Source organism: Vespa mandarinia, chromosome 12, assembly GCF_050613455.1.
Source record: "Vespa mandarinia isolate Hongniang chromosome 12, ASM5061345v1, whole genome shotgun sequence".
Lineage (NCBI taxonomy): Eukaryota > Metazoa > Arthropoda > Insecta > Hymenoptera > Vespidae > Vespa > Vespa mandarinia.
In genome coordinates, this window is record NC_140821.1 from 561,788 (window position 1) to 588,615 (window position 26,828).

General features: G+C 30.4%; 6 protein-coding genes across 20 annotated transcripts; 3 read left to right on the top strand and 3 right to left on the bottom strand.

The window, feature by feature from the left end:
• Positions 1 to 2: 2 nt before the first annotated feature.
• On the bottom strand, positions 3 to 7,288 carry eys (eyes shut). Of its 8 annotated transcripts, none has more exons than XM_035882660.2 (16): positions 4,899 to 5,301; positions 4,660 to 4,818; positions 4,430 to 4,578; positions 4,245 to 4,355; positions 4,064 to 4,171; positions 3,883 to 3,996; positions 2,946 to 3,798; positions 2,418 to 2,871; positions 2,030 to 2,343; positions 1,740 to 1,950; positions 1,491 to 1,642; positions 1,251 to 1,387; positions 921 to 1,166; positions 627 to 830; positions 299 to 527; positions 3 to 221 (listed from the first exon to the last, which is right to left on the bottom strand). In XM_035882660.2, exons 1-16 carry the CDS (start codon positions 5,015 to 5,017, stop codon positions 122 to 124), a joined length of 3,660 nt encoding a protein of 1,219 aa, XP_035738553.2. In that variant the 5' UTR covers positions 5,018 to 5,301; the 3' UTR covers positions 3 to 121. The 8 variants fall into 8 exon arrangements, with proteins under 8 accessions (XP_035738553.2, XP_035738550.2, XP_085516912.1 ...); XM_035882657.2 differs by having other exon boundaries at positions 4,430 to 4,581; XM_085660786.1 differs by having other exon boundaries at positions 3 to 527; positions 4,430 to 4,581.
• LOC118448866 (SET domain-containing protein SmydA-8) lies at positions 5,700 to 8,191 on the top strand. Of its 2 annotated transcripts, none has more exons than XM_035882735.2 (7): positions 5,700 to 6,280; positions 6,577 to 6,945; positions 7,014 to 7,148; positions 7,257 to 7,443; positions 7,558 to 7,653; positions 7,740 to 7,840; positions 7,908 to 8,191. In XM_035882735.2, the coding sequence occupies exons 1-7, from the start codon at positions 5,792 to 5,794 to the stop codon at positions 8,001 to 8,003; spliced, it is 1,473 nt and encodes a 490-aa protein (XP_035738628.2). In that variant the 5' UTR covers positions 5,700 to 5,791; the 3' UTR covers positions 8,004 to 8,191. The 2 variants fall into 2 exon arrangements, with proteins under 2 accessions (XP_035738628.2, XP_085516914.1); XM_085660788.1 differs by having other exon boundaries at positions 6,790 to 6,945.
• A 98-nt stretch (positions 8,192 to 8,289) lies between these two features.
• LOC118448837 (uncharacterized) lies at positions 8,290 to 14,560 on the bottom strand. Of its 3 annotated transcripts, none has more exons than XM_035882638.2 (11): positions 14,408 to 14,560; positions 13,697 to 13,976; positions 13,405 to 13,480; positions 12,867 to 13,267; positions 10,671 to 12,749; positions 10,275 to 10,583; positions 9,776 to 10,112; positions 9,500 to 9,666; positions 9,128 to 9,411; positions 8,928 to 9,045; positions 8,290 to 8,821 (listed from the first exon to the last, which is right to left on the bottom strand). In XM_035882638.2, the coding sequence occupies exons 2-11, from the start codon at positions 13,879 to 13,881 to the stop codon at positions 8,716 to 8,718; spliced, it is 4,062 nt and encodes a 1,353-aa protein (XP_035738531.2). In that variant the 5' UTR covers positions 13,882 to 13,976; positions 14,408 to 14,560; the 3' UTR covers positions 8,290 to 8,715. The 3 variants fall into 3 exon arrangements, with proteins under 3 accessions (XP_035738531.2, XP_035738528.2, XP_035738529.2); XM_035882635.2 differs by lacking the exon at positions 14,408 to 14,560 and adding an exon at positions 14,122 to 14,229; XM_035882636.2 differs by lacking the exon at positions 14,408 to 14,560 and adding an exon at positions 14,176 to 14,227.
• Positions 14,561 to 14,741: 181 nt separating this feature from the next.
• LOC118448886 (uncharacterized) lies at positions 14,742 to 16,627 on the top strand. Of its 3 annotated transcripts, none has more exons than XM_085660789.1 (5): positions 14,742 to 14,923; positions 14,991 to 15,103; positions 15,335 to 15,531; positions 15,619 to 16,090; positions 16,165 to 16,627. In XM_085660789.1, the coding sequence occupies exons 1-5, from the start codon at positions 14,911 to 14,913 to the stop codon at positions 16,336 to 16,338; spliced, it is 969 nt and encodes a 322-aa protein (XP_085516915.1). In that variant the 5' UTR covers positions 14,742 to 14,910; the 3' UTR covers positions 16,339 to 16,627. The 3 variants fall into 3 exon arrangements, with proteins under 3 accessions (XP_085516915.1, XP_035738693.1, XP_035738692.1); XM_035882800.2 differs by having other exon boundaries at positions 14,744 to 14,923; positions 15,006 to 15,103; positions 16,165 to 16,626; XM_035882799.2 differs by having other exon boundaries at positions 14,749 to 14,923; positions 15,003 to 15,103; positions 16,165 to 16,619.
• A 995-nt stretch (positions 16,628 to 17,622) lies between these two features.
• On the top strand, positions 17,623 to 22,611 carry mts (protein phosphatase 2 catalytic subunit mts). Of its 2 annotated transcripts, XM_035882813.2 has the most exons (7): positions 17,623 to 17,895; positions 18,770 to 18,979; positions 19,051 to 19,314; positions 19,408 to 19,580; positions 19,685 to 19,792; positions 19,868 to 19,971; positions 22,474 to 22,611. In XM_035882813.2, exons 1-6 carry the CDS (start codon positions 17,794 to 17,796, stop codon positions 19,938 to 19,940), a joined length of 930 nt encoding a protein of 309 aa, XP_035738706.1. In that variant the 5' UTR covers positions 17,623 to 17,793; the 3' UTR covers positions 19,941 to 19,971; positions 22,474 to 22,611. The 2 variants fall into 2 exon arrangements, with proteins under 2 accessions (XP_035738706.1, XP_035738705.1); XM_035882812.2 differs by lacking the exon at positions 22,474 to 22,611 and having other exon boundaries at positions 17,787 to 17,895; positions 19,868 to 22,355.
• Positions 22,612 to 22,910: 299 nt separating this feature from the next.
• On the bottom strand, positions 22,911 to 26,818 carry Hsepi (D-glucuronyl C5-epimerase). 2 transcript variants are annotated; one of them, XM_035882710.2, is made up of 7 exons: positions 26,697 to 26,818; positions 26,490 to 26,626; positions 26,240 to 26,387; positions 25,999 to 26,127; positions 25,213 to 25,926; positions 24,950 to 25,137; positions 22,911 to 24,845 (listed from the first exon to the last, which is right to left on the bottom strand). In XM_035882710.2, exons 3-7 carry the CDS (start codon positions 26,378 to 26,380, stop codon positions 24,314 to 24,316), a joined length of 1,704 nt encoding a protein of 567 aa, XP_035738603.1. In that variant the 5' UTR covers positions 26,381 to 26,387; positions 26,490 to 26,626; positions 26,697 to 26,818; the 3' UTR covers positions 22,911 to 24,313. The 2 variants fall into 2 exon arrangements, with proteins under 2 accessions (XP_035738603.1, XP_035738604.1); XM_035882711.2 differs by lacking the exon at positions 26,697 to 26,818 and having other exon boundaries at positions 26,472 to 26,613.
• Positions 26,819 to 26,828: the final 10 nt, after the last annotated feature.

The window sequence follows — 26,828 nt, forward strand, 5'->3', positions numbered from 1 at the left end:
TTCCTGTGGAATATCAAATTATTGATTATTTAATTTAATATATCAACAAGGTTTGTAATAATTTAATAAAATATGAAGAATAGTAATATGTTCGATTTTTTATATGGCATTCTGTAATTATTTATTGATTTGATATATGACAGGTTGATAAATTACTAGAAAAACGTTTTTCCACTGCTACAGAACAATCCGGACCTGTCCAATCCTTTGTGCATATGCAACTAAAAAATAGATTATGTAATTCATGGTAAACGATGAAATATTAAAGAAAATAATTTTTACAGAAGGTAGTAGATACCTATATGTAGAACCATGATTCAAGCATACTGCACCATTTTTGCAGGAATGACGAATACATTCGTTACGGTGGCATTCTCCTACGCCACGTCCAGTGGCTGGACTAGAACTGGTTACAGGGAAGACCGTATCCTTCGTACGCAATTCGATATCAAATATACATCCAGAGAAACCAGTGTGTAAAGGTAGATCATGTGGTAGCATTTCAAAATTTTTTGATTTGTGACCTCCTATAAAATACTTACAAAATGTCAAATGGTACGATCTAGGAAAGAATTGAAATATGTATAAATTAAAAGATCAGATTTTACGAAGAATAAGATGCAAACCGATGTAAAGTATAGGAGACACGTCAAGTTGAGACATAACGCCAGCTGCTTGCCCGGTAACATTATCTGTACCATCAATGGCAAGCCACGCATCTCTCCCTTTTCTTCCAATATGTAATGTATGTGGATTATGACTTTTTATTCCTGGTGCTGCTGCAGCCGATACAGAAGCTAGGGGTGTTTTTGTGAAGATTCTGCGTACGCCTAGATAAATATCACTGCACAAATGAATGATAATCGCACTAATAGGAGCATATGCTCCGGTGCCGTTGTTAATTGTTAATACCGATTTACCTGAACCAAGATCCCAGGTTAACATAATATAACCACGTACATACGTTATAGAGAGATGATCTGATATTTCTTGACGCGAACCACTTTGTCCTAAATAAGCTATGAGAGATATTTGATCTAAAGTATGTGGAATGAGTTTCATTTTAAGTTCCATAGTGTCCTTTATTGAATTTGAAACACCATAAGCAATATATGATGAGAAGCCTGGTACCAGACTTGAAAAGGATGGACGTATAACAATGGTATCTGAAAAATATTTGGTAAAAAGTGAAATTACAGAGGTAATTAAAAGCAGATTACAATATAATTTTTAGTTATATTTCATATCACCTTCTTCACAAAAAAGTCCATGAGTTCCAATTGGACAAATGCAAATAAAACCAGTTCCGGGTGAACTTATACAGGTCGCACCTAGCGAACAAGGATTCTCGTCGCATATTGAACGTTCGCATAATGTCCCTGTATAACTGTTGGATTACGTGAATAAATTATTCACGTAATATTGAAACATTTCGTTTAATATTTAAACATGAAGATTATGATAAACGTACAAACTGAAACTATACTAACCCGGCAACGCAATGACAACGAACAACACCATTTGTTTCTTCACACGCTCCAAAGTTTTGACATGGATTTGATAAACAAAAGAATGACGTACATTCTTCAATTTGAAATGTCTCAGTAGAATCATGAATAAAATTTTTCTGTATACCATTTACCTTCAATTATAAAATCATCAATTTATAAATATAGAACACACAAGCATTTCTCACTTTGCGCAAATAATAAATGTAATCGTATATTTATATCTAGTACCATCAATGAGTTCATGCAACCAATAAATCCCATGGCTACACGAGGAAAATAATGGGAAAACGCCAATGGTATGCCACCTAAATTTAATGTAGCACGATGTGGAAACTTTTCCCGTAATGATAACATTTGTTCACCACTTACAGCTGTAGTACCATTTACTAACAATCTAGCGGAACATTTATCAGTTTTATTCATAATATAATATTCAAATCTGAAAGAAAATAATGAAATTTTATGCAATTTTTGTTTGTCTTATATAAGTAACGATAAATCGATTTCTAAAATTCTACCTCATATCGATCTCCGCTTCAAATCCATTATTAATGGCGGAATCAATCTCGCCAAGTAACATCGTTTCCAAACCGCACGAAAATTGAAATTTCAATATACTACTTTCTAAATATATTAAAGCATAACGTTCATCGTCGAAATATACATGAAATATTATACCATTTTTGAAACGGGTTCGAAGTTTTACATAAATTCGAAGATTCATAGTATCATTATTGATGTTAATATTAATACTCTGTCTTGCATATGACTTTCCATTAAAGGCCGCGCTTTTAATACTTTTACATTCTTCCTCGTGTTCCGTACAATTGCACTATAAGCGCAAACAATAAGTAAATATAACAGCTATAAGATAAAACAATTCGTCTTATAACATTCAATACTTACGTCCGATACATTGCGAGCAGACGGCATATTGGTTCCGGTTACACAAGAATTTTCATTGCATTCAATGCTCGTTGACGATTGTTCCGTCGCAATGGATACTTGATCGTATTTTGTATGTAATGTACTATTTTCTAGATCAAGATTGACTGTAGTTTCAGTTGCATTTACAATTGTACTTATAGTAGTGCTGTGTTCCCGAGATTGCGTCGTTGAACTCTTAGGTGTAATAACGTACGTTGACGTTAACGTGGATGACAATTCTTCCTCCGAAATCGTGGAAACGGTCGGCGGTTCCGTCGTAAAAATAGTTTCTATTAAAGTTGTATTTCCCAAAAAATTATCAGTATCTAAAATAGATGATGCCGTTGTAGCATCAGTAAATAAGCGGCTGGATCGGGTAGTTGTATCATTTTTAATATCCTTGAAATCAGTCACTTCTACTGTCGGATAATATCTGCGGAAAATAATTGTATTTACACAAATATCAGAGTTAATTTTCTTCGAAACATATCGGAAATATTTCCTCACCCAATTGTACTTGTTGTATACGATGGCGTACTATTTATTTCTTTACTCGTTTGTTGATGAGTCGATGAAATTGACATTGATGAAAATGATTCCGTAATATTATCCTGATCAATGTCCGATGTTCTTGTACCATCCGTGAAGTTATGATAACTGATAGGTTCTGTTATTGGTACGGAAATCTCAGATGTGGTAGGAATTGTTTCTTCCTCGGTAATCCTTGCTTCTGATACGGTATGAGTTTCTGAAGCATCCTTTTTAGTTGACATTTGTACAAAAATCAATGATGTCTCAGTAAAAAATGAGACATTTTCTGTACTAGTCGGGACTACGTTCCGATCTGTCTGCATAGCTGATGTTGTTTCTATCGATGGATACCATTTTGTATAATGATCGATAGTTTTAGAAACTGTCGTTGATAACATGCTGGTGATGGGATAAGGGTACAGACTTGAAGAACTGGTAGATGTGAATAACATAGACGTAGGTGTAGATTCCGATGAAGACGTATCGATTGACTTAACGCTACTAATATTTACTTCTATCGAGCCTTTTGTCATAAACGGTGTTGATGCTGATGTCGATGAGATAATGTACTCTTCGCAAATCATTCCGCTATAATCAGGAGGACAAGCACAGGTGTAACTATTGATTCCATCGATACAAGTGCCACCATTTTCGCAATTTACTGACTTTGACTCGCAATCGTCATATTTGAGTTCGCACAGTGTTCCGTGATAATCAGGTACACAGTAACAAACGGATTTATTGTCTTCTAATAAACACACTGCGCCGTTTTGACAAAAATTTTGATCACACGGTAAAATAACTTTGTCACAATCTTTGCCGGTAAAACCTATTAAAAAGTGCATAATACTTTTATTCCTTTTCATATCTCTTCGAAAGAGAGATCAATTTGATATTTCTGAAAAAGGATTACCGAATAAACAAGCGCACGTGTAAGTAGCTGGAACATTTATACAAAGCCCACCATTTTTGCACGGCGAAGTAACGCATTCATCAATATCTTCATCACATAATCGACCAGTCCATCCTGTAAAATGACGAAATGAAGATAATTTATTTAAACGTACGCACGTGTACGTACTGTAAAAATTCACCTGCTGGACATCGACAAAAGAAAGAGAATCCTGGTCCTTCGATGCACTCTCCGTAATTTTTACAAATCGTATCATTACAGACCGAAGCATCGATTTCACAATAATCACCTAATAATAAATAATTTTATAGTGTTGATGTCTGTAAAAAAGAATGGTCCATTTGAGGTGAGGTCACTCTTACCTGAGTATCCATCAGGACATTGACATATAAATCCATCGTAATCGAGGCAGGTACCATTGTTGAGACAAGGTTGATTCGCACATTCGCTATACTTTTGCTCACAATTTATTCCTGTAAATATTTTACCTGAATATACTGTAATAAATATACGTGATAAAATGAATTGCAATAATTAAAATATGTACCTATGAAACCTTCGGAACAAGTACAATTGTAAGCTGCCACAGCATCCGTACATAGTCCACCGTTGAGACAAGGATTTGACCAACAATCGTCCCAATTAATTTCGCAATTAATACCGGTATATCCATCGATACAGTAACACGAATAAGAACTACTATTTACAATAAAAAATCAAAGATCATCGTTATGATAAAAAGTGTGATGATATTTAATTTATCAAAATAGAAAGTACCTGTTGTCGTTATCCAAACAAATTCCATACATACAGGGATCGATGCTGCAGTTTGATTGTATCAATGATTCGCCTGTCACCAATGTTGTCATGCATACAGTTGCTAAGACTATTACGATCCCGTAAAAATCATTTGATTTCTTTCCAACATGTACCCACCTGTAGGACAACGTGAAATTAATTAGGTCGATGACCCTTATTCATATGCATCCTTATATTTCTTTTTTTCTTTGAATTACCTTCCCATATCTATTATCAAATGAATTGATGAAAGGAAGAAATGTTCAAAAATGAAAACCTTTTGTGGTGCTCTTGGCACAAATGTAAATTCTATACTAAAAGTATGTTTACTAGACATTGATACATCCGATCCATTTGCTGCCGTTGACCGGCTACCAACGGTAGCCTTAGCAACAGTGAAGCTACACAAGGTTTTCGACTTATTGCTTACGCCTGCGTAAGGATAATCTTGTCGATGTACAATCGTTTTTTTTTTTTTTTATTAACCCGAGAAGTATTAATTTATAATTAATTACGTTTAACACGAGTACAAAATTATATCATCTTCTCTTTTCCCTTTATTCATATAGAGAATCGACATGTTGAATCAAGAACTATCGTTTATTCGCATATCTATTCTCATTTTTATAAAGGTCGATCAATTATGCATACATATTCCAATGAATACAAAGAGCGCGATCTCGGAAAAGTCTCTTGCACCTATTAGGTATTTAATATAATTCAGTAATTATAGGAAAACGAAATTGGAGCTTTTATATTAAAATAGCATAACTCGCTCTCATATTAAAATCTATATATATATATATATATATGTATATATAGAATTCCAATAACTTTTGTCAGATGTGTGATTTAATGATGATAATCGTTATATCACACTAAACGCGATATAGATTTTAGTTTCATTGCACCCCTGAAAAAGATGAAATAGTTCATGTACATATACAACATTTACGACATATACGAACAGATATATTATGTAAGAACGCAATGTTGTAATATACGCAGTGTATAAAGATATCATGCACAGACGAGAAGTTTATACCTTCGAGTAAGAACCGTGACTCGAATTGTTTATTCATTTTTTTCAACCTTTTTCAAAGTTCGTATCATGAGTGTCATGGAACCGAAGAAGACAGAGATCGTCTTGAAAAATCATTTAAAAAGACATGCATTATTGTCCGATGAATCACAGGCCTGGACCGTCGGTTATTCATCTTTCGAAGGCCGTGGACTATTTGCAACTCGTGATATCGAGGCAGGAGAATTAATATTTGTAGACAATGCTCTCTTAATATCACCACGAAATTCCGAAAAGTATTTGCCATTATGCGTATCTTGTTACAAAAACGAATGTCCTCTTTTCCCTTGCGATCGCGGATGCGGTCTTCCTATATGTTCTCAAATATGCGAGGATTCAAAGAAACACATGGAACATGAGTGTGAATATTTGAGAAAATTAGGGCCAACTTGCGGTTCGACTTGGTCTATGGATTTATTACGTGCACTTTTGGCAGTAAGAGCGATTTCGCTTGATGATGAGCAACGCGATGTCTTGGCTATATTCCAATGTCATCAAAACTTGAATAATGATTGTGAGGTATGACAATATGAGTATAACAAACGTATTGTATATTGTTAAGAAAGGCAAGTCGTATCATTTAATCTGAAATTAAATTAAAATCATCCTTATATTAATTCCATTCACTTTTGTAATTCCAGTAATAGCAAAATAAAAAAGAATAATAGTGAAAATCATTGTAGAAAGACATCTACTTATTTATATTCGATATTTATTATGCATTCGATAATTGAAATAATCCTTTTCCTCTTTCTAAGAAATGTAAAAAGAAATTGTATTTTTTTTCTTTTTCTTTTTTTGTTTTTTTTTTTAAGGCCACATTACTTCGGAGTAACGTAAAAAATGCTCCAGAAGTCAAAGAAATTGATTTCATGATGATGGTCAGTGGAATTTTTAATACAAATTCATTCGAAACGATTGTCGTACAAGATAAAGATCATTGTACGAGTTTGCGCGGCCTTTATCCTATGGGAGCGTTGCTAAATCATGCCTGCGTACCTAATACAAGGCATCATTATGATTCGCAGCAACAGCTTTATGTCATAGCTGTCCGTTCCATTTCCGCGGGGGAAGAAATTACAATGACTTATATCGATCTCTTTTGGGATACCACATTAAGAAGACAGGTTTTAAGCGTTACTAAGAATTTCTCTTGCAGATGTAATAGATGCAAGGATCCTACGGTAAATAGATTTTTGAAATATTGTCGCGTAATATATAAAATATTAAAATATTGTCTTTATACCTTCAGGAATGTGGATCATTTTTAAGTGCACTATACTGTGCAGCTGATTATTGTTCTGGTATTTTATTACCTTGTGAACCTCTTAACAACGAATCCGTTTGGATGTGTAACAGATGCGAAACTATTATTAAATCAAGACAAGTTCGTTTATTCTTTCAACTAACGTATTATATCAGTTTGGATTATATAAGAATTACCTTTTTACGCTTTAGAAATTGTACGCGATAATGCTCGTTTATCTATTTCTAGATTCATTCGATACGTTCTGGTTTATCGGCTATATTACAAGAAAATATATCCAAACCTCCCCGGGAAATGTTAAAATTTTTACAGAAAGAACTTTCGGTCTTAGTTCCACCATCCAATTATCTAATGGCAGATATTAAGTATAGTATCATTTCTTATTTTGGTAAAACTGAACATCTATTATGGGAAGGTATGATGATATTTTACATATATGCTTCCTAAATAATCAAGTCACATAATATAATGTAATATAACTTTGGTATTCTTCAATATGAAGGAGTTCAACATATTTATATTAATTTAGATTTAACAGATGCCGAACTGGCAATTAAATCTTCCTTCTGCACAGACTTGTTATCAATTTTAAATATCTTGGGCTGTGGACAATGTAGAAAAAGAGGTAATAAAGTATAACATTAAATAATACAAATAATACAAACTGTAAACAGGAGAGATAAATTTACATAATGTTTTTCAAAATTTGAGGCTTACTTCTCTATGAATTGTACTGTACCGCCAAGGAACAATTACGACGCTTTCAAGGAAGAAACGATTTTAAAGAAGAAAGATTGATACTTTTTAAAAAGGTACGTCAATTTATGATATTATAATCTTATCATTTCATTTGGTGACTGATTATAGTTCATTTATTAGATGAACATCGAAGATAACGAATCGCTCTTAAACGAAGTTATTAATATTTTTCAAAACGACGTTGTGGCAACAACTTTCTTAAACGGTAACTCCTGATATTTATATATGAAAGTATGCATTACTTCGAACAATTCGAATAATCCACGATTCTTTTACTAGAGAGCAATTCTACTTTTAGTAGCAGACTATGTTCTAACTGAAACATAAGAAAGACACATTATTCTTATATCTTATTATATTGTTATTAAATTAAATAGGAAAATATATTACTTCAATTTTTTTGATATACGACATATCAACGATCTTATTATTACATCGAGTTAAATAAATGGTGAAGGAATTTTTCATATTCATAAAAATCTGTATACATGTGTGACATTAATATATTCAATCAGGCCTTGTTATATTTCTTTGTGATATCAATCCAATTTTTTGCACATAACGATACATGTTACAGCAGACTATAGAAACAGATAATAGATTTTCAAAATTACAGTTCCAGCGATAATACAGCTAGACATTTTTTTACATCAATACATTTTTATCAGCATATTTGACATTTCTTAAGCACATTTCCATTTCTTAACTTTGTAAAATTTATTCTCTGTCTAGTTTCCTATATTGTCTGTTTGTGTAAGGAATTTTTTTCATCGCAAGCTTATTGCTTAATGCTCATTGCACAATGCTTATTAATACTGAGTCCGATTAATAAACAATGATACATGCGTGTATTTCCACGTTGCGCATGAAAAAGTATAAGTGATACAAATTTACAATAAGAGTTATAATCAGCAAATAGTAGAATGTTTCAAATTACTTGCTGTAACAAACACTTTGCTGTTTCGTATAATGTTGTACATGGCTTTAGAGCATCTATATCATATTCCAAGTCGTCATTAGTTGTATTTTCATGTCTGCAAAAGAAATCATAAAAAAATTAAGTACATACGTGTGTATGTGTGTGCGCGTATAAACAATTGTACAAATATTTTATATAATTCATGCATATATTTTTCTTACCTATATACTAAATCATCCATGGACGGCAATAGATTGTTACTAAGATTACGTAAGAATTCATTTCTGGTTAATGCCGTGTGAACTAATGCTACATTATCCAAGAATAAATCAGTATGATCTATTTAAAGAATATGAAAACAGTATGATTATGCACAGAAATATATTATTTATATGAGTTTAAAGCTTTTTACATAACTGACCTTCTTTCCCGTATTTTTGAGAGAATTTATTAATAGTATCTTCACCAGCATATTTGAAAGATATACCAATTCTGTGAAAAATTGCTTTACACTGCCAACGATTTTCTGCATTATGTTGCCCAGAAGACAGAGGCCGACGTGGTTGCATTTCTTTTACAAAGCTTTCCCAGTCAACACCCAACGCATCACCTAAACCTTTACCACTTGTTTTAATATCCTCTTCTAATTCGCCATCAGATATTTCTTCAAAGTCCATTGTTTCCATATTTTCGTCATCCATATTTCTGGAGAATAAATTCGTATGACTATTAATGATTCATTAATTTCACAAATTTAAGCTCGTATAAGATTTTCGCGAAATCGTTTCATTACCTAAATGCCATAGTAACAGTATTATCTTTTCCTTTTGCATTGAATACAGTATCTTCTATGGATTCTTTAGGTGATGGCTGAGCTGTTTCTTGAATGACAGATTGCTGTTCTTTCTGCACAGTCTCAGGGGTCTTTTTAATTAATCGTAATTTGTTTGATTCAGCATCCTGAATGCAAAGAAAAAGAAAAAAAGAAAAAGAAAAAAAAGAAAAGAAATACATGAATATTAATTTATTCTATTATTAGATGTAATTTATACACAAATTAATCACATACCGTAACTTCTTCCTCCATATTCAGAATATCATCAGGATCATCGCTAATGTCACTGAGATCACTTTCTGTATGTAGAGTTTGTAAAGATTCTTCAATGCAAGAACGTTTCGGTTCAGGTAAATGCGTTTCCTTCACTTCAGATTTCTCCCTTGGTGTATTTTTTTTCTGATATATTTCTACGGATTTCTCCCGATTTGTGTGTAACCTGCCTTCAGCAAGTTCCATTAATTTCTTATTAATTGGCTCTTCCTTCATGCTACCATAGAGAGACGCTTGTTTAGAGGTATGAACTGGACATTCTTCCCTGATTTCTGGATTCGCATACGGACGTCTTTTACTGTAACATAATTAAAGAAGACATTAAATGTTAATTGTTATTATGATTTAAGAGCGCGCGTGCTTCCATACACACGCACACGTACACGTACACGCACACGCACACGTACACGCTCACGCACACGCACACGCACACAGACACCCAAATAAAACATTATAATACTTGTGCGATGTTGATTCTCCTAATTCAACTTCTTTAGATCGTTCGTTTCTGTAGTGACCTCGAATATGTACGGGTTGATTATCCCATTTTCGATTTTCATTAGCTTTCCAATCAGACAAAGAATTTTCATATCGCTGGGCCCATTCATCATCGTGAGCCTCCGAACGTGGAAGACTGTCCCTACTACCCCAGAGTGCTCTTGCTCTCCATTCTCTCTCCTCCCAATCAACGGCTGTGTAAGATCTATCTCGGCCATGTTCAACTTCTCGATGATGTGCCTCCCAATCGTCATTGGGCACAGCTTCGTCTCTATAATGAAAATTTTATATACCAACAAATATTTATCCTATTTAATTCTATTATATATAATTAGTATGGAAAATAAATGAAAAGTACCTTAATGCGGTACTACCGGTACGTAATTTATCTCCACTATAAATGGGATGTCTGTGATGATGATGATGATGACGATGATCGTCGAATGAGGATCTATCGCCAGTTTGTACAACATATCTCGAATCTCTCGATCTTTCCTCGCGAATCCCTCGTCTTTCGTCGAACGGGCTATCGTATCTTCTACCATCAATTATTTTTCTTCTATCGTCTTCGTGTGCATGATGATCTCGATAATCTAAATGTGGATTAGATTCTTCCTGATCCTCCCAATGATCCGCACCGAGTCTTCCATAATTTCTGTTAAAGCTTCTTTCAATTTCAATTGCTCGTCGTGGGCTAGCATCTCTCCTTTCTACCACACGATCTAATTTAGTTGGCGTAACCCTTGATTCCTTCCTATCGTGTTCGGAGCCATGTCCACGTTCGTACCTTGTACTAAATCTTCGATGTCGATCTCTTTCGTAATGCGCCGTGTCCACTCTATCGATCAAGTGATCGCGCGAAACAGATAAAGCAGGTGTTATTGCTACTGCCGATGAAGACGAAGTTGCGGACGAAGGGACCGGTGGTAACAATGGTGCAGACGACGCCGTCGACGGTGGATGTACAGTTTTCTCAAGAAGAGGAACTTTATCTAACGATCTTTCACGTGGAAATCGATCAACGCGATCCCTCGGTGAATTGGTAGCTTTGCGATTTAATGCATCTTTATCGGCACCATTTCTATCGTATCTCGTATCAAAGCGCTGAGATGAAGTTCTATCGCGTTCGTTAAGAGCTTTCGTCTCGGATCGTTCTCGTTCCCTGTCGCTTCTACGATCACGCGTGCTAGCTTTTTCATACGCGCTTTCTTTACCCGCGATCCGTTCTTTATCTCGGCCATACCGTGAATTTTTCTCCGCTGTTAGACTTATTGACGCCGATGGCACCAAAGATGAAACATCCCTATCTCTTGTTTTGATAGATTCCTTATCTCTATCACGGTCCCTATCCCGATCTCGATCCCTCTCACGATCCCTCTCGCGTTCTCGTTCGCGATCTCTTTCACGATCCCGATCGCGTTCCCGTTCCCGTTCTCTGTCACGTTCACGATCTCTATCCCTCTGTCTCTCTCGGCAACGCTCCTGGTTATCATCCTTTTCTTTATCGCGCTGAGGATCACGTTGATCACGGCTAAATCTCGTATGATTTCGTTCATCTCTCGCATGATCTTTATCACGACATTCCCTGCTTTTTTGTCGCGCTTTGTCATTCAAATACGATTTCTCGTCGAAATCTTTAGTAACATTCTTACGGTGTGCCTCGTCTTGGCTGGAAGATTGCCTTTGCTTTCCTTGTTCGCTTTTTCTAATTTCTTCTCTATCCTTATTTTTGTCATTCTTATGATTCTCACGATCCTTCTTTTCCACATCTCTTGATCTGCTTGAAGATGAAAGTCTCTCCTGATTTCTTGACGGTGTTACTTCTCGCTTTGATCTTGATGGTTTTTCCGGCGTACGGCTACGTCGTGACTTCGTAGATACAGTTTCCTTATTATACTGATGCTTCGTTCTCTCCGAAATCGATGGGGTTCTTGATCTGACATCCTTTTCCTTACATTTTGCCTTCAATCTATCGTCAGTTTTCATTTTTTCATCGAGCGTCCGATTTTTCTCTTTGTCTTGTTCTTTTAACTTTTCAAACGACTTGTTCTTAATATTTTCTTTAGATGGCACATCATCCGTATCTCTCAACTTTTTATAATGTCTATCATCCTTCTCCGATTCTCTACCTTTTATCGTTTTAGGCGAATCACTTCTATTTCTTTCTCTTGCTTTATTGGAAGGTAGGTGATGAGCTACCGACACCGATGATCCCAATAACGTTGGAGGAGTCGATGCAACTGCCGATGTAGAAACCTGTACCGTAGGAGATCTGACACGACTACCAGTTGAATGTTTTCTCGAAGAGGAAGACGTTGATGCACACTTTTTATTTGCTCTTACAGAAATATCTTTTTTTATAGAACTTGCATCGATTTTACGCTTTTTCTTAGTCACAGGTTTTTCATTTTTTGTCCCAAGCCTTTTTATCTTCAGTCTACATTAATTTAAAGACATTAATAACATGGAAATTATATGTATAATAGATCTACCTGAAATTATTTGACAAAATACTTGATATTATATGACAAAATGTAAATGATTAAAGACTTACTTCCTTCTTCTTTCCTTTTCTTCATCATAGTCCGTAGAAGCACTATGATGTCGCTTCAGTTTCATTTTTTTAACTTTTTTCCGCGAATCCGATGTAGAACTCGACGACGAATCTTCACTGCTAGAACTGCTGCTACTACTAGACGTGCTCGAGGTATGCGAACTTGAGGATGAACTCATTGCTTTTTTTTTCTGTCTAACTTTTTCTTTGCCATGAACTTCTTTATCTTTCTTCATTTGTATTTCTAATTCTCGTTGCAGAAGCTGCCGACGCCTTTCTAAAACTTTCTCGTCTTCGTATTCTAAATCTGTTTGATTCCACTCTTCTAAATTCAAATCAGGACTATGCGATGGTTTCTTTACAATTTTAGAAGTTAGTCGTTTAAATGGGTCCTCAACAAGCTAAAAAAGAAAAAAAAAAAAAAAGAAAAATGACAAAAGTGACCAGAAATGACTGAAAAATTCAAGACGACAATGAAGTAAAATAAGATCAATACGATAATGATTTCATAATGATATCATAATGATGTACTACTTACCCCTGTAGTATTTGAAATTGCATTATCCTTCTTCGCGCGCTTGGATGGACTTATCAGTGTGTGAGTGTTTGCATACCTATTCATGAAGCGAAAGAAAAAGAAATTATATTTGTTCTATGTCGCTGATGTTGATTTTCCATTTGAAGTTATAAATGTTTTTAAATACGATGCAGAAGAGATAGAAGCTGCAAGAGATATCTAAGAACAATACAGCAGCACCTTGATCATTGCACACCAATATAGATTTTTTAATCTTCTTCCTTCATAGAGAATACATGAAACGTGTACTTGCTTGCAATTTTTCCCGTATGAACAGCTGCCATTCAATGCCCAATTCCTGCAGTAATCAGATGTATTTTGACTTGTTGCTGTCACTGCTGGTTTGGTCCCCAACCTTTCGAACACACTGGGTCGACGAGAGTCAGTATTACATTTCGTAGGGTCAACTGTTATCTTCCTTATGTTTGATTTTGACATATTATCACCATAAAACAATTATGTTTTCACAATGGAAGCACATAACTGCAATATGCAAATGTCCATTTGCTATGGAATCGCCGTGAATAGACACCCTGCATGCAAAGAACAAGCACAATCGTCAGATAATCTACACAAACTTCTAAATCATTCGTAATAATTAGAAATGAGAGAACAAAGTTAAAAAAAAATAAAATAAAATAAAATAAAATGAAATAAAATAAAGTAAAATAAAACAACGTGATTGAGTTTTTTTTCAAGGTTTAACTGCATAAAAATTGTCAAAAATGTAACTTTCTAGCGAAATTGGACAACAATGAATTCACGACTCGACACATCGAAGCTTCGATTAAGAATGCTTAAAAATACCACTACTCATGATTACCATCTTTCGAATATCAATTGCAACAATTAATTTGGAAAGCTTTTATTGGTTACGTATACATATGTAATTTATATATAACTATATATTATATAGTAGTCTAATATATAATAATTCTATTAATCGAAATTAATATATAAATACCTTAATCGTATTGCTGGATATTTAATCTTATTTTAAATTTATGATCATTAGACCATTTCTTAGCCAATATTTCCCATAAATAATTAGTAATAAATTATAATCATGAGATTAAAATTCATAGAAAGCTTGATAATATTTTTTTAATAGAATCGACGGTAAGTTTTGCACAATATGTCCAATTGATCATTAAAAAGTCGACGTTTACAATTGCTTACTTTTGATATTATTGTTTTTAATAAACTTTAAAAACAATACTTTAATTACAATGTGTTCAAATATATTACTTGTTTAATTGTTGTAATCTTTTTGTGTTTGCACTTGTTACAGAATAACTAGTGTATAAACCTACTTCACGATCTAGTGAATTATTTTCCACTTTCTGTTTCAATCTTATGAAGTTGCGAAGCTAATGCTGAAAGATCATTCAGTTTATAATTAAACAAACGTATTTTATCTGTCATAAGAAAAAAAACATATTATTGCATTCATAAAAAAAATCGAGAATGGCTAACAATGGTAAATTTTACTTTAATAACGGACAATTTTATTACAAATATAGTATATTTTAGGTTATATTATAAAGTATATTTTTTAGAAGAAGACAGGAGTGAAGGCTCGGTTGAAATGGAACAACAAGATGATGATGCAGAGAACGAAGAGACAGAAAAGATTCTGATTATAGATCCTGATAGCGAAGTGTGTATTTGAACAAACAGTAAAAGAAACAAAGCATATATATATATATACTTTTATATATATATATACATTTATATATACTTTTATATATATATATACATTTATATATACTTTTATATATATATACATTTATATATACTTTTATATATATATACATTTATATATACTTTTATATATATATATATACATATATATATAAATAATATAATAATAAACAATATATTATTTTAGGAATTAGATTTCAATCATTCAAGGCTTACAAAACTAGAGAACTTGGAACCATTAACTAAAACGCGAAAGTTATGTTTTACATGGAATTTAATCAAGAAAATTGAAAACCTTGATACTCTTTCTACTTTAGTTGAATTAGAGCTTAGAGATAATCAAATTACTATAATAGAAAATTTGGATGCTCTTGTGAATCTTGAGTAAGTTGATTTAATGTCATATCATATTTTCATTAGAAAGTATCATTTTTTTTCATTTTCAATTGAATCAATTATTACATTTTTTAGGCTTTTGGATCTTTCTTTTAATCGTATCAAAAAAATTGAAGGATTAAATAATTTATTGAATTTACATAAATTATTCTTATCGTCAAATAAAATTGTATATATTGAAAATCTTGCACATTTAAAAAATCTTACCACCCTGGAATTAGGTGATAATAAAATACGAGAGATTGTAAATTTAGATGATTTATCAAATTTAATAAATTTATTTCTTGGCAAAAATAAAATCTCTAAAATACAAAATCTAGAAAGCTTACAAAATCTTCAATTGCTAAGTCTGCAAAGTAATCGTATAACAAAAATTGAAAATTTAGGAGAATTAACAAAATTGGATCAATTATATTTATCTGAAAATGGAATAACATGTATAGAAGGCTTAGAAAATTGTCCAAATTTGACGACTTTGGATCTGACAAACAATAAAATTAAAAAAATACAGAATATTCAACATCTTCAAAATTTGGAGGAATTTTGGGTAAGAATTGATATAGATAATTACTAATATTCATCTACATGATCCATTTGTTTAATTTTGAAATGAATTTACAGGTAAATAACAATGAGATTGAAGACTGGATAACCGTGGAGAGCTTAGTAGCTAACAAGAAGTTACAAACTGTGTACTTAGAAAAAAATCCTGTTTCAAAAGATTCAAATTATAGACGAAAAATCAAATTATTGTTACCTTGGCTCGTACAACTAGATGCAACACTTTGTAGATAAAAAGTATAATTCTGAAATGTTATAGAAGGGAAATAACTTAAAAAGATAAATAACATTAATGTCACAAATATTCTGTTAATGATCTTGCACTTTTTGATTTAATATTTTTCTAGGAGATAATTAATCTCCCAAAATAAAAAGTAATAAATGTAATATTATTGATATCATAGAAATATTCACATCTGTCAATTTAGCTTTATATAAAATCTTGCATAAAGCAACTTTTCTTTTATATGATACATAAGTAAGCTTTCATATATTTTTATGATTAACCTCATAAAATGATTCCATGAATATATGTGTATATATATATAAGTATATATATATAATAAGTAAATATATCTAGCACTTAAATGTAACTCTTTATTTGATGTTTAAAGTAAATTCTTTAATTATTTTATTACCGATGATATAAATGTATTGTCAGCATATAAATGTATTGTTACTTTTATGAATAACATAACAAATAATGACATTAAAAATAAATTAATGGTATCTTTTAATCAAATACTTTTTTGTCTCGTTATAATGTCTGTTATTCTTTCCCAGATAAAATGTATAAAATTGAAATGATATAAAACGAATTAAATTTATTGTAAGTATAAATGAAGTATTGATTTTTCAAAACATCAACTCACACGTAAGTTTTGCATAACGTACAGATTTTAGATAAAATAATACAAATGTTATACCTATCGATACGTAATTTAATATAAGAATTATCGTTAAATGATTACCTTTTCGAATGGTTAAATATGAAGTACGTTATACAATTCGTACATAAAAAGCTTTTACAACGACAACTCTGATTATGTGTCCTCATTATTATATTAATAAACATTATTGTAATTTAAAATAATAATGAATATCAATGTATATTAAATTCTATAAAAAATTATTTTAAATGACAAAGTCAAATAAACTTATTATATCGATAACATTCGATATTTAAAATTTAACGCAAGAATCAACAAATATTTGAATATGTAATAACTAATAAATAAGGATTGCACACGTATAATAGATCAATTATTAATATATTATATTTTTATAAATGTATAGATTAGATTTTATTTCGAAAATCTGTAAATAATATTTTTACTGTTATTAATATGATTTAATAATGCTTGTACTTATGTAGCGAAAGTTAAATCAACGGCAAACCTTAAATTCTATTGGTAAGAATTATTTATCAAGTGACGTTGATTGGTCCATTTAGTTTTGGAAAGAAGATAGAGAAGATAGAGTTAGTAGGGGCACATATGAATCGTATATGACGTCACCATCAGCATTCGTGCTCGGCCATTTTGTGAGTGTGTGCTCGATAGGAATATTTGTATTGAGAAGCTTTTGTAGTCAAACCGAATGATTTAGTTTACGGATAAGCTTATTTAGCGTTATATTATATGTGCTAAAAGTGTATTATATTTTTCGGATATTGTGTAAATCTATAAAATGGAGGAAAAGGCGTCACTGAAAGAACTTGATCAGTGGATAGAACAGTTAAATGACTGCAAACAACTGACAGAAAGCCAAGTGAAAACTCTATGCGACAAGGTACTTAGTGCCATTTATGTTGTTCGTAAAAAAGCCGGTTCATTTTTCTTATACTTTTATAATTTTATACTTCTTCTTTATATTTTATATATAAAAATTATTAAATGTTTCAAAATCGGAAACGATAAGTAACATAGTTACTGCAAATTGCCTCACTATGGTAGATGATAAGGATGTGTCATACGTGTATTCAAAATTGTTTTTTTTTCTTTTTTTTTTTTTTTTTTTTTTTTTTATTTTCGATGAGACTAATATTATTTAATATTTTGACGTGTTAGCAAAATAAATTTTTGTCTTCACAACTTGTATTCTTTGACAAATTTAATAGCCATGATCAAGAGCTTTTGCTATCGCTTAAAGTAGTTTCAAATTTTGTTCTTATAAAAATTAAAATTTTATTACTCTTCGAAACAAATGACAATATCATTGCAATAATTATGTTCCCTTTTAAATAAAATTTTTTAAATTCTTAAAATAAAAATGACACCATAAAAATCATATGGATATATTGTTGAATTGTAAGGCTTTACAAGTAGTTTTTTACATTTCAGAAGTAATATCAATAATGCATAATTAAATTGATCTGTTTTTTTAGATAATATAAATTTGGATATTACAAAATATAAAAAGGTTTACGAATATTTAAGTATATAATATATATAAAATACATATATTTATACATTATATATATATATATATATATATGTATATATATATATATATTATAAATAATAATTAGAAAAATCTAATTATATGTTCTAATTGAAGTCAAAATGAAATTGAAACATATTGATTAAAATGCTTATTTATGAATCATGTTCGTTATCTAAACACGTCATATATATATTAAAATCAAATTTCTTTATATATTTAGGCAAAAGAGATCTTAGCTAAAGAATCAAACGTACAAGAAGTAAAATGTCCAGTAACTGTGTGTGGCGATGTACATGGGCAATTCCATGACTTAATGGAATTATTTAGAATAGGAGGTAAATCTCCAGACACAAATTACCTATTTATGGGTGATTATGTTGATCGTGGCTACTACTCTGTTGAAACAGTTACTTTGCTTGTTGCATTAAAGGTATAGAAGTCAAAATTTTATATAATAATTATCTTATCAAATTTATTCAAAATATAATATTATTTCTACAGGTGAGATATCGTGAAAGAATAACAATTTTGCGTGGTAATCATGAATCTAGACAAATTACACAAGTATATGGATTCTATGATGAATGCTTACGTAAATATGGAAATGCCAATGTATGGAAGTTTTTTACGGATTTATTTGATTACTTACCACTAACTGCATTGGTTGACGGTCAAATATTTTGTTTACATGGTGGACTATCACCTTCAATTGATACCTTAGATCACATAAGAGCTTTAGATCGTCTTCAAGAGGTCCCACATGAGGTATATATAACATAGTTTAGTTAATAGTTAATAGTTCAGTTGTAATAGAACAAGTCACACGTATATAAAAACTCTTGATTGTGTTATTTGCAGGGTCCAATGTGTGATTTGCTATGGTCAGATCCCGATGACAGAGGAGGATGGGGTATTTCTCCTCGAGGAGCAGGATATACATTTGGTCAAGATATATCAGAAACATTTAATCATTCAAATGGTCTCACATTGGTATCAAGAGCTCATCAATTGGTTATGGAAGGATATAATTGGTAAATATACTTGCCGATATATTTGACTCAATTTGTAATATTATTTTTGAATTGACAATTGATTTAATTATGCCATTTCTTTAATTATACATTTGAAATTGCAGGTGTCATGATCGTAATGTTGTAACTATTTTCTCTGCTCCTAATTATTGCTATCGTTGTGGCAATCAAGCTGCAATTATGGAACTAGATGATGCTTTGAAGTATTCATTGTAAATATCACATTTTAATATAATGTTCAATAGTAGTCTTTAATATGTTACTAACTTATTATCATTGTATTTTAGCCTTCAATTTGATCCAGCACCAAGACGTGGAGAACCACATGTCACTAGGCGGACACCAGATTACTTCCTATAAAAAGTTCAATTTTAAGGAGGTAGTTGCCAAGGTAGGGGAATGAATATCTGGCTTTATAGAGATACCACAGAACATAATTTATGATACAACATCAGTATCAGTATATGACCTGTTCTTTCTTTGTGGTGTCTCTTCAAGAGATAAAATACATGCTTGTTCAATGCGAGCAAGTTCCATGCCACATATAGACACAACATTCATTGTACACATAAGGAATACAATAATGTATACACATACCAAGTAAATTCACCTGCAACATTGAGTTTTTCAACCATCATTATACTGCTTGTATTTTTATTATCGAGAAATATAAAGTAAAATAAATCATAATAGGTAGTGCGAACAAAATGCATATGTTTAATATTGCTTTGGAACCTTTGATGAATATTAATTTAATAAAAATTGTATGAGCAATATATTCATTGAGCATACTATATCTAGATAATAATATCATTTAAGGTTTCAAAGAATAAAGTCAAATGGACATAGTTTTTAATTAAGAGAATATCACAATTGATTGTATGAAAGGAGCATAAATTGTTCTACTGGAAAAAAAAAGAAAATAATAATAATAATAATAATAATAATAATAATAATAATAAAATAGGATTGATGCAACAGTGATTGTGCCATGTAGTATTTCATAACATCGTTTCTATTATCTTATTCTATTATCTATTATTTTATTTAAACATTTTTGTCTAATAGGCAACACATATAAATACATATTCTTATTATAAAACTGTATTGTATTCTCTAATTTGATTATTTTTTTTCTAAACGTGAAGCATATTTTAAACATATCTAAATTTTGGTTTTATTTAAATTTTGGAATTTTATTAACTTTAAAGCTGTTTAGAGTTATAATTTGCATGAATATAATAGAAATGTTTCTAACGATTCAGTAAAATTTGGTACTTCTGCATCAGTCCTATCATACTTCTAAGTGAAACACGCACTTTATACTGGATAAACTCATACATTCAAAAAGTTAGATTGAAAGTTAATTGCTTGTGAAAAAAACTGACGATCTTTTTACTAATAGATATAACATGATGCTTCTGGTAAATAAACATGTGTAATGCAAGCCAAGCCAACCTAATGTGTTGTGTCGAATTATTCATATTCGTCAAAGGCATTGTATACACGAACCTGTAAAACACATACAGATGTATTCATAGGAGTAAGCATGCAATTTGAATATATGAATAATAAAACCATATAGTAGCGGTGATGAGGTGAACATGAAGTGTAGATGCACATTATAGTAATTTACTAAGACTGTAAATCTAAAATGTAGCACAGAAAATATAATACTGTGGATGCCGCGACCCTTTCTGCATAATGCAGGCTGAGCATTTTCCTTATTTTATATTATACAATGCACTTACTTTTTTGATTATAGTAACAAAAATAAATTTTCCTATAGAACAGAAATTTGTAATACTATAACACATCAAATGACTTTATTAGAATTTCTTATAATAAATAAAAAAAAAAAAATAGATACTAGAAATTGTATAGATAATTTTGTATTTGTTCTATTTATTGTCTATTCAGTTTTTTTTTCTATTCAGTATTTGCAGGTAATACTGTTATAAATAATATGAGATAGAATTGAAAAGATTTGTTTTGTTACACAAGTATACTCCATTTACAACATTTCAAAGGATACATATATATAGTTATATACACACACACACACATACACACTCAATAACTTAGTTTTTTTTTCTGGTCTGACTCTGGCACGAAATATAAATTGCCAGTTTTTACATATACGAAATTTTCTTATTGTTTTAAAGCAATGTAAATGTTAAACTTGTGCTTCGAGCATATGTGCTGATAAATTGACAAGTGCACACGTACAAATATAAAAATAAAAACTTTAAACATATACTGTAGAAGAACACACAAAAGATAGCTATTAATTAATTTTCGCTTACAGTAATTATCTATTAGAGTTAAATATTTTATACAATAAAAATAAACTTCTATAGCTATTTATATTTTTCTTTCTTTCTTGTTTTTTTTTTATGTTACACAATAAATATTTCAAATGCTTCTCAATTGTGCGTGTACACATTGTAATTACCAATATCAGCCTGCATAATTTTTTTGTATTTTACATATTTTAAAACTGATTTTAAAAATCTAGGAGGGTTTGCAAAATCTGCACGTAAGCAGATAATGTGGAACAAAGAGAAAGCCATAAACATATGATAATTGTCATCTCATTATGAAAAACTAGAAAAATAAAAATGTTATCATATTTACAAGTTGCTTTACTGTCTTAATGTGTTCTTCATTTTTATAGATTTTGAATACTTGTAATTTATTGGTATTCAGATTAATATTTTTCCATTTCAGATATAATATGGACGATCTTGTCATATTTTTTAATTGATCTCTTTTTTGTTTCCTACCCGACCCCCATCCACCCACTCCCCATCAAAAAATATAGTTATTAATGTAATAAACTAATGATCATATTTCAATTTATCCTTGTAATCTTTTTTTTTTTTTGTTACAGCAAGTGTTTATAAGCTTAAAATGTAAAAAGTAATAGTAGAAATTACTAAAAAGGTATTTATACAAAAATAGAAGTTTATAATAATGCACGTAGCAAAGTTACAAAAGATAAAGGAAGTACCACTCATACAATCTTATTTTCATTTACGGTATAAGTGCTTTATAATAAAATTAGTAAGCCATATCCTGTGTATGTGTAGTTTTTAAATTTTATTATTTTCCATAATTTAACATGGGACTTATTTGACTAAAATGATTATATAAGATATTTTTAAAGCATGCCTTACAAACATGTCCATGTTACACAGCCTATATAAAATACATAATAAAAAAGATGTATAATATATATTGCATTCAATAATTAATTAATAATATGATTGATGATAACAGTCTTAGATTATATTACAGAAAGTTTATATTTACATTATTATAATAAGAAAATGTATATTGATGTGTTTTATTTAATCTTAATAAATATAACCAATTTGTATGAAATTTAACAATACTTAATTTGGTTATTATGAATAACTCTTGTGCGATATCTATCATCTAACTTATTTATATGATATTAAGGTTCTATTTCAAAGAACATTCAAATATTTTTATATTTCAATGAAGGGATCTCAGTATATTTAGCTTTATACTTACATGAAAATAGTAATTAAGAATTTTCGCAAATTATTTCCTGAGTTACTACAATCGCTTTGAGTGTAAAAAAATATACAATCACTAAATGCTACTATCACCAATGTTATTTTCTACCCTGTTTTTCTAAACATTGCATTGATATTTTTCATCTGTCTACCTACATATTTTTATGTTTGCAATAAAATATTAAACATGATAGCAAAACATTTTTTCGTTATAATTAAATATAAGCCATAAATATGCAAATTAATTGAAAATGAATTACACATTATCAACATGTGGAATGTTAAATAATAATTTTAATAGGAAGAAAAATTTAATTTTCATAGTATAATAAGTATTAAATTACGTTAAACAATAATTACATTTACTTTTTATGAGACACATTTAAATAATGAAGGCAAGGATATTGCAGAAAAGCAATTGTTAAACATATAAATGAATTATTAAGATATCCATAATATTTTTCCTTTGCGTATAGTCCAATTATATCATTTTGATAAATTAAAAATGATAAAAACAGAAATATCATTAAAAAAGTATCCTATCTTATTAAAGACTTCAATGTCTGCTTGTTGGTGACCTATTTATGTGTGTTAAAATATATAATACTGATATATATATATATATATATATATATCAGTATAAATTTATATATTATATGATAACTCCTGAAGGCTCTTATAGATATTTGCCATTAATGATATTAAATATTAAAGATTACAAGTATTTTTTCATGCAGAAATTAACTGATTGCATTTTCATTAAAGTTCACTACTTAAGTACATGTATTATACTTGTACAAAAATTAATTTATACAACCAGTTTAGTTGATAGCATTTATCATTACTCCTATTGAAAATTAATTATTGTTTTACTCTCTTCTAATATTCTACATATTTTTTATAAATGTATTATATATAAATATTTAAAAAAAAAATGATCCATGACTGAATGATGTATATTATCAAGTGTATGTGTGACTTACTCATAATTTTTATAAAAACGTTTATATGTGCATACAAAACCAATTGAACGCATGTACCTGATAACTTTTCGTTCTATAGCCACCGTTATTTAAATAAAATCGCTAAGAATGTGAAATTCAAAGAAATGAAGAAATTATATCGAAAATTAATAAAAATATTAGGACGCGATGTAGTCATTTTAAGTACAAATATATGTAAATATAATTAATTATGTGCAGCTTTTTTACCATTCATATACCCGATCCATCTTTCTGCAGTTGCAGTAAAAAGTGGATCATTGTCAATGGTATTAAGAAGAAGAAGTTGATTTACATGCGTAGAATGATAATCCCATCTGGCTAAATTTGGAGCTATTTTTAAAGTAAAATGACGTAAGTCATATGTTGTACCCGACCCGGTATCATACAAAGTCAACATATTTTTAAGTGAGATCATTCCTTGATTAAATAATCTTGATGCCTCATACGCATCTTTACCTGTTGCTATACTTTTTAAATCATAGAGTCCAATGAGAGAGTATATAAATCCATTAAGGATAAATGAAGGTGGTGTTGTTGGATATTCTTCGTACCAAATATATTTACCTAAAAACAGAGCTGCTACACCTCCTTTACTAGATGATAATTTAAATGGCCTTAAACCTCTGACTGCAGCTTGTAAATATTTTTCTTCTCGAGAATGATAATATGCCCGTGCCAATACCGAAATGGCATGTCCCTGACCCATGCTGGAATACCTAAAATAATATATTATATTAACATAATAATTAATATATATTAACGTTGCACAATCGAAAATTCGTTGTATTAAAATTAGTATAAATAAAATGCCACAATATACCATCCAGGTTCCAGCGTAGCCATACCGTTAGAAACTTTTCTTCTAACTGGATTTGGCCATCCACCAGATGTAATATTTTGATTAGCAACGAACCATTTGGCAGCATCATAAAATTGTTCCATATGCTCGCTCGTTGACAATGTAATATTATCAATCATTCCAGAACCATAAAGCATTATTTTAACAATCTATAATAAAAATATAAATTGAATTATTTATTAAATTTTTAAATCAATTTGCTTATTGAAATGATATGTAGTTACCTTTAATTTAGATCGTGAAAGTTTCTTTTTACTTTTATCATTCATATATAATCCCTTTTGTAAATCAATAACTAAATCTCTAGTAAAACGTCTCCATTGATGATTAATTTGCCCAATTCCATAATATATATGATTCTTATAGGTATATAACATTACATTATTTGCAGTGTAATGCAAATAATACATATCTTTCTTTTCTCTAGATTGTAATGCAACTGTTATGCTACCATTATCCTTAATGTTTAGATCCCATTTTAATACAAAATCTAATACATGATCCAGTTTTAAACTTATTCCAGAAGTACTAGTTTCAGGTGTTGCAAATTTCATAACATAGCTATTAACTTGTTTGTCATATATTCGAGAAATAACAGATCCCTGAGGAACAGACCATTCTTGTTTTATCTTATCAGAATCCTCTATTAATTTCCTATAAGGTTCAGGTTCTGTTAAATTTTTGCTATAATGAGACAGTCCAAATTGGGCAATTTGAGTTGGGTAATAATATCCCTGACTTTCCCATTGCGTGGATATTGGTACACCATCGCTCCCGCTAACACACTTTACTCTTTCTCTAACTTCAACATTATAATTTTCAAATGTCATGAATACTCCTCGAGGATCATATTTACCCTTGGGAGTTACAATTTTTGAGTAACTATGTAACCACTCAAATCTTTCTAATCCATCGTATGTTGCCAATTTACCATAAATCTGTTCGTATTATATCACATAAATTTTTAAAAGGCCAAATCATATATGCATTATATCCTGAGTGATACTTACTTCAAAATATTTATGAATGAATGAAAATGGTATGTATACTTCATCTCCTTCTTTGCGACACCCGATTGAATAATCACCATTTATAGAGCAATCTATTTCTTGATATCCAGGTTCATTATTCACTTTTTCCTTAAAAATAATTTCATTAATAAATCATTGTAGCCACAATCATATGGCTTTAAATTTTTAATCATAAATATATCGTTGGTTAAAATCAATTTAAAAGAAAAGATTTACTAACCTTATGTTGAAATTGATATTTCCAATCTGGTGGTCTTAAGAAAAAGGGATATCCACAATTGTTCCATGATGTTAATAGAGAACTTATTACAGCAACAATCAATGTAAATAAAATCGTTTTATAATTCATTCGCATCATCATATGCAAACTATTAAATAGAAAACTATGTATTATGAATAGATCAAAAAAAAGAGACGAGTATAATGAACTAAATGACCGTCTATCTACATACAACTGATTATGTTCGAACCTTTCATTGTAATATTTTTTTTATTTCATTTTGATCCTATATTTAGATAATATTACTAAGATAAGTAAAATTCTTCACATTATTATGTTCTAAAAATAGTTTGATTCACTTCGGACATTGCACCGTACCTACATCATCTAATCGTAACAAAATTCATTAATATTTACAATGTCAAAACCAATTGAAAATAGATCGTTGAATACATACGTTAAGGCAATATAATTTACTAATATCATACATTTTGCATTATATTTAAATAAATATTAAAATAATTATTTCTCTGATTATAAAAAATGTTCGATTAAAACGTCTCGTCGTCTGTTGGTAATACTGCTAGTA

Bases quoted from the DNA above. Each gene is read 5' to 3' on its own strand.
- eys (XM_085660784.1), bottom strand. From the start codon at position 5,017: ATGTCTAGTAAACATACTTTTAGTATAGAATTTACATTTGTGCCAAGA. The intron at 4,172-4,244 runs GTAAGAGTGACC...ATTTATTATTAG, and splicing joins ATGTCCTGATGGATACTCAG to GTGATTATTGTGAAATCGAT. The intron at 2,872-2,945 runs GTGAGGAAATAT...TATTTTCCGCAG, and splicing joins TATACAACAAGTACAATTGG to ATATTATCCGACAGTAGAAG.
- LOC118448866 (XM_035882735.2), top strand. From the start codon at position 5,792: ATGAGTGTCATGGAACCGAAGAAGACAGAGATCGTCTTGAAAAATCAT. The intron at 7,149-7,256 runs GTTCGTTTATTC...ATCTATTTCTAG, and splicing joins CTATTATTAAATCAAGACAA to ATTCATTCGATACGTTCTGG. The intron at 7,654-7,739 runs GTAATAAAGTAT...TCAAAATTTGAG, and splicing joins TGGACAATGTAGAAAAAGAG to GCTTACTTCTCTATGAATTG.
- LOC118448837 (XM_035882638.2), bottom strand. From the start codon at position 13,881: ATGTCAAAATCAAACATAAGGAAGATAACAGTTGACCCTACGAAATGT. The intron at 13,268-13,404 runs GTAAGTAGTACA...TTTCTTTTTTAG, and splicing joins CAATTTCAAATACTACAGGG to CTTGTTGAGGACCCATTTAA. The intron at 9,412-9,499 runs GTAATGAAACGA...TTTATTCTCCAG, and splicing joins ACTGTTACTATGGCATTTAG to AAATATGGATGACGAAAATA.
- LOC118448886 (XM_085660789.1), top strand. The intron at 15,104-15,334 runs GTGTGTATTTGA...ATATTATTTTAG, and splicing joins TTATAGATCCTGATAGCGAA to GAATTAGATTTCAATCATTC. The intron at 16,091-16,164 runs GTAAGAATTGAT...ATGAATTTACAG, and splicing joins AAAATTTGGAGGAATTTTGG to GTAAATAACAATGAGATTGA.
- mts (XM_035882813.2), top strand. From the start codon at position 17,794: ATGGAGGAAAAGGCGTCACTGAAAGAACTTGATCAGTGGATAGAACAG. The intron at 17,896-18,769 runs GTACTTAGTGCC...TTATATATTTAG, and splicing joins TGAAAACTCTATGCGACAAG to GCAAAAGAGATCTTAGCTAA. The intron at 18,980-19,050 runs GTATAGAAGTCA...TTATTTCTACAG, and splicing joins CTTTGCTTGTTGCATTAAAG to GTGAGATATCGTGAAAGAAT.
- Hsepi (XM_035882710.2), bottom strand. From the start codon at position 26,380: ATGATGATGCGAATGAATTATAAAACGATTTTATTTACATTGATTGTT. The intron at 25,138-25,212 runs GTAACTACATAT...TTTTTATTATAG, and splicing joins TTTCACGATCTAAATTAAAG to ATTGTTAAAATAATGCTTTA. The intron at 24,846-24,949 runs GTATATTGTGGC...ATATTATTTTAG, and splicing joins GCTACGCTGGAACCTGGATG to GTATTCCAGCATGGGTCAGG.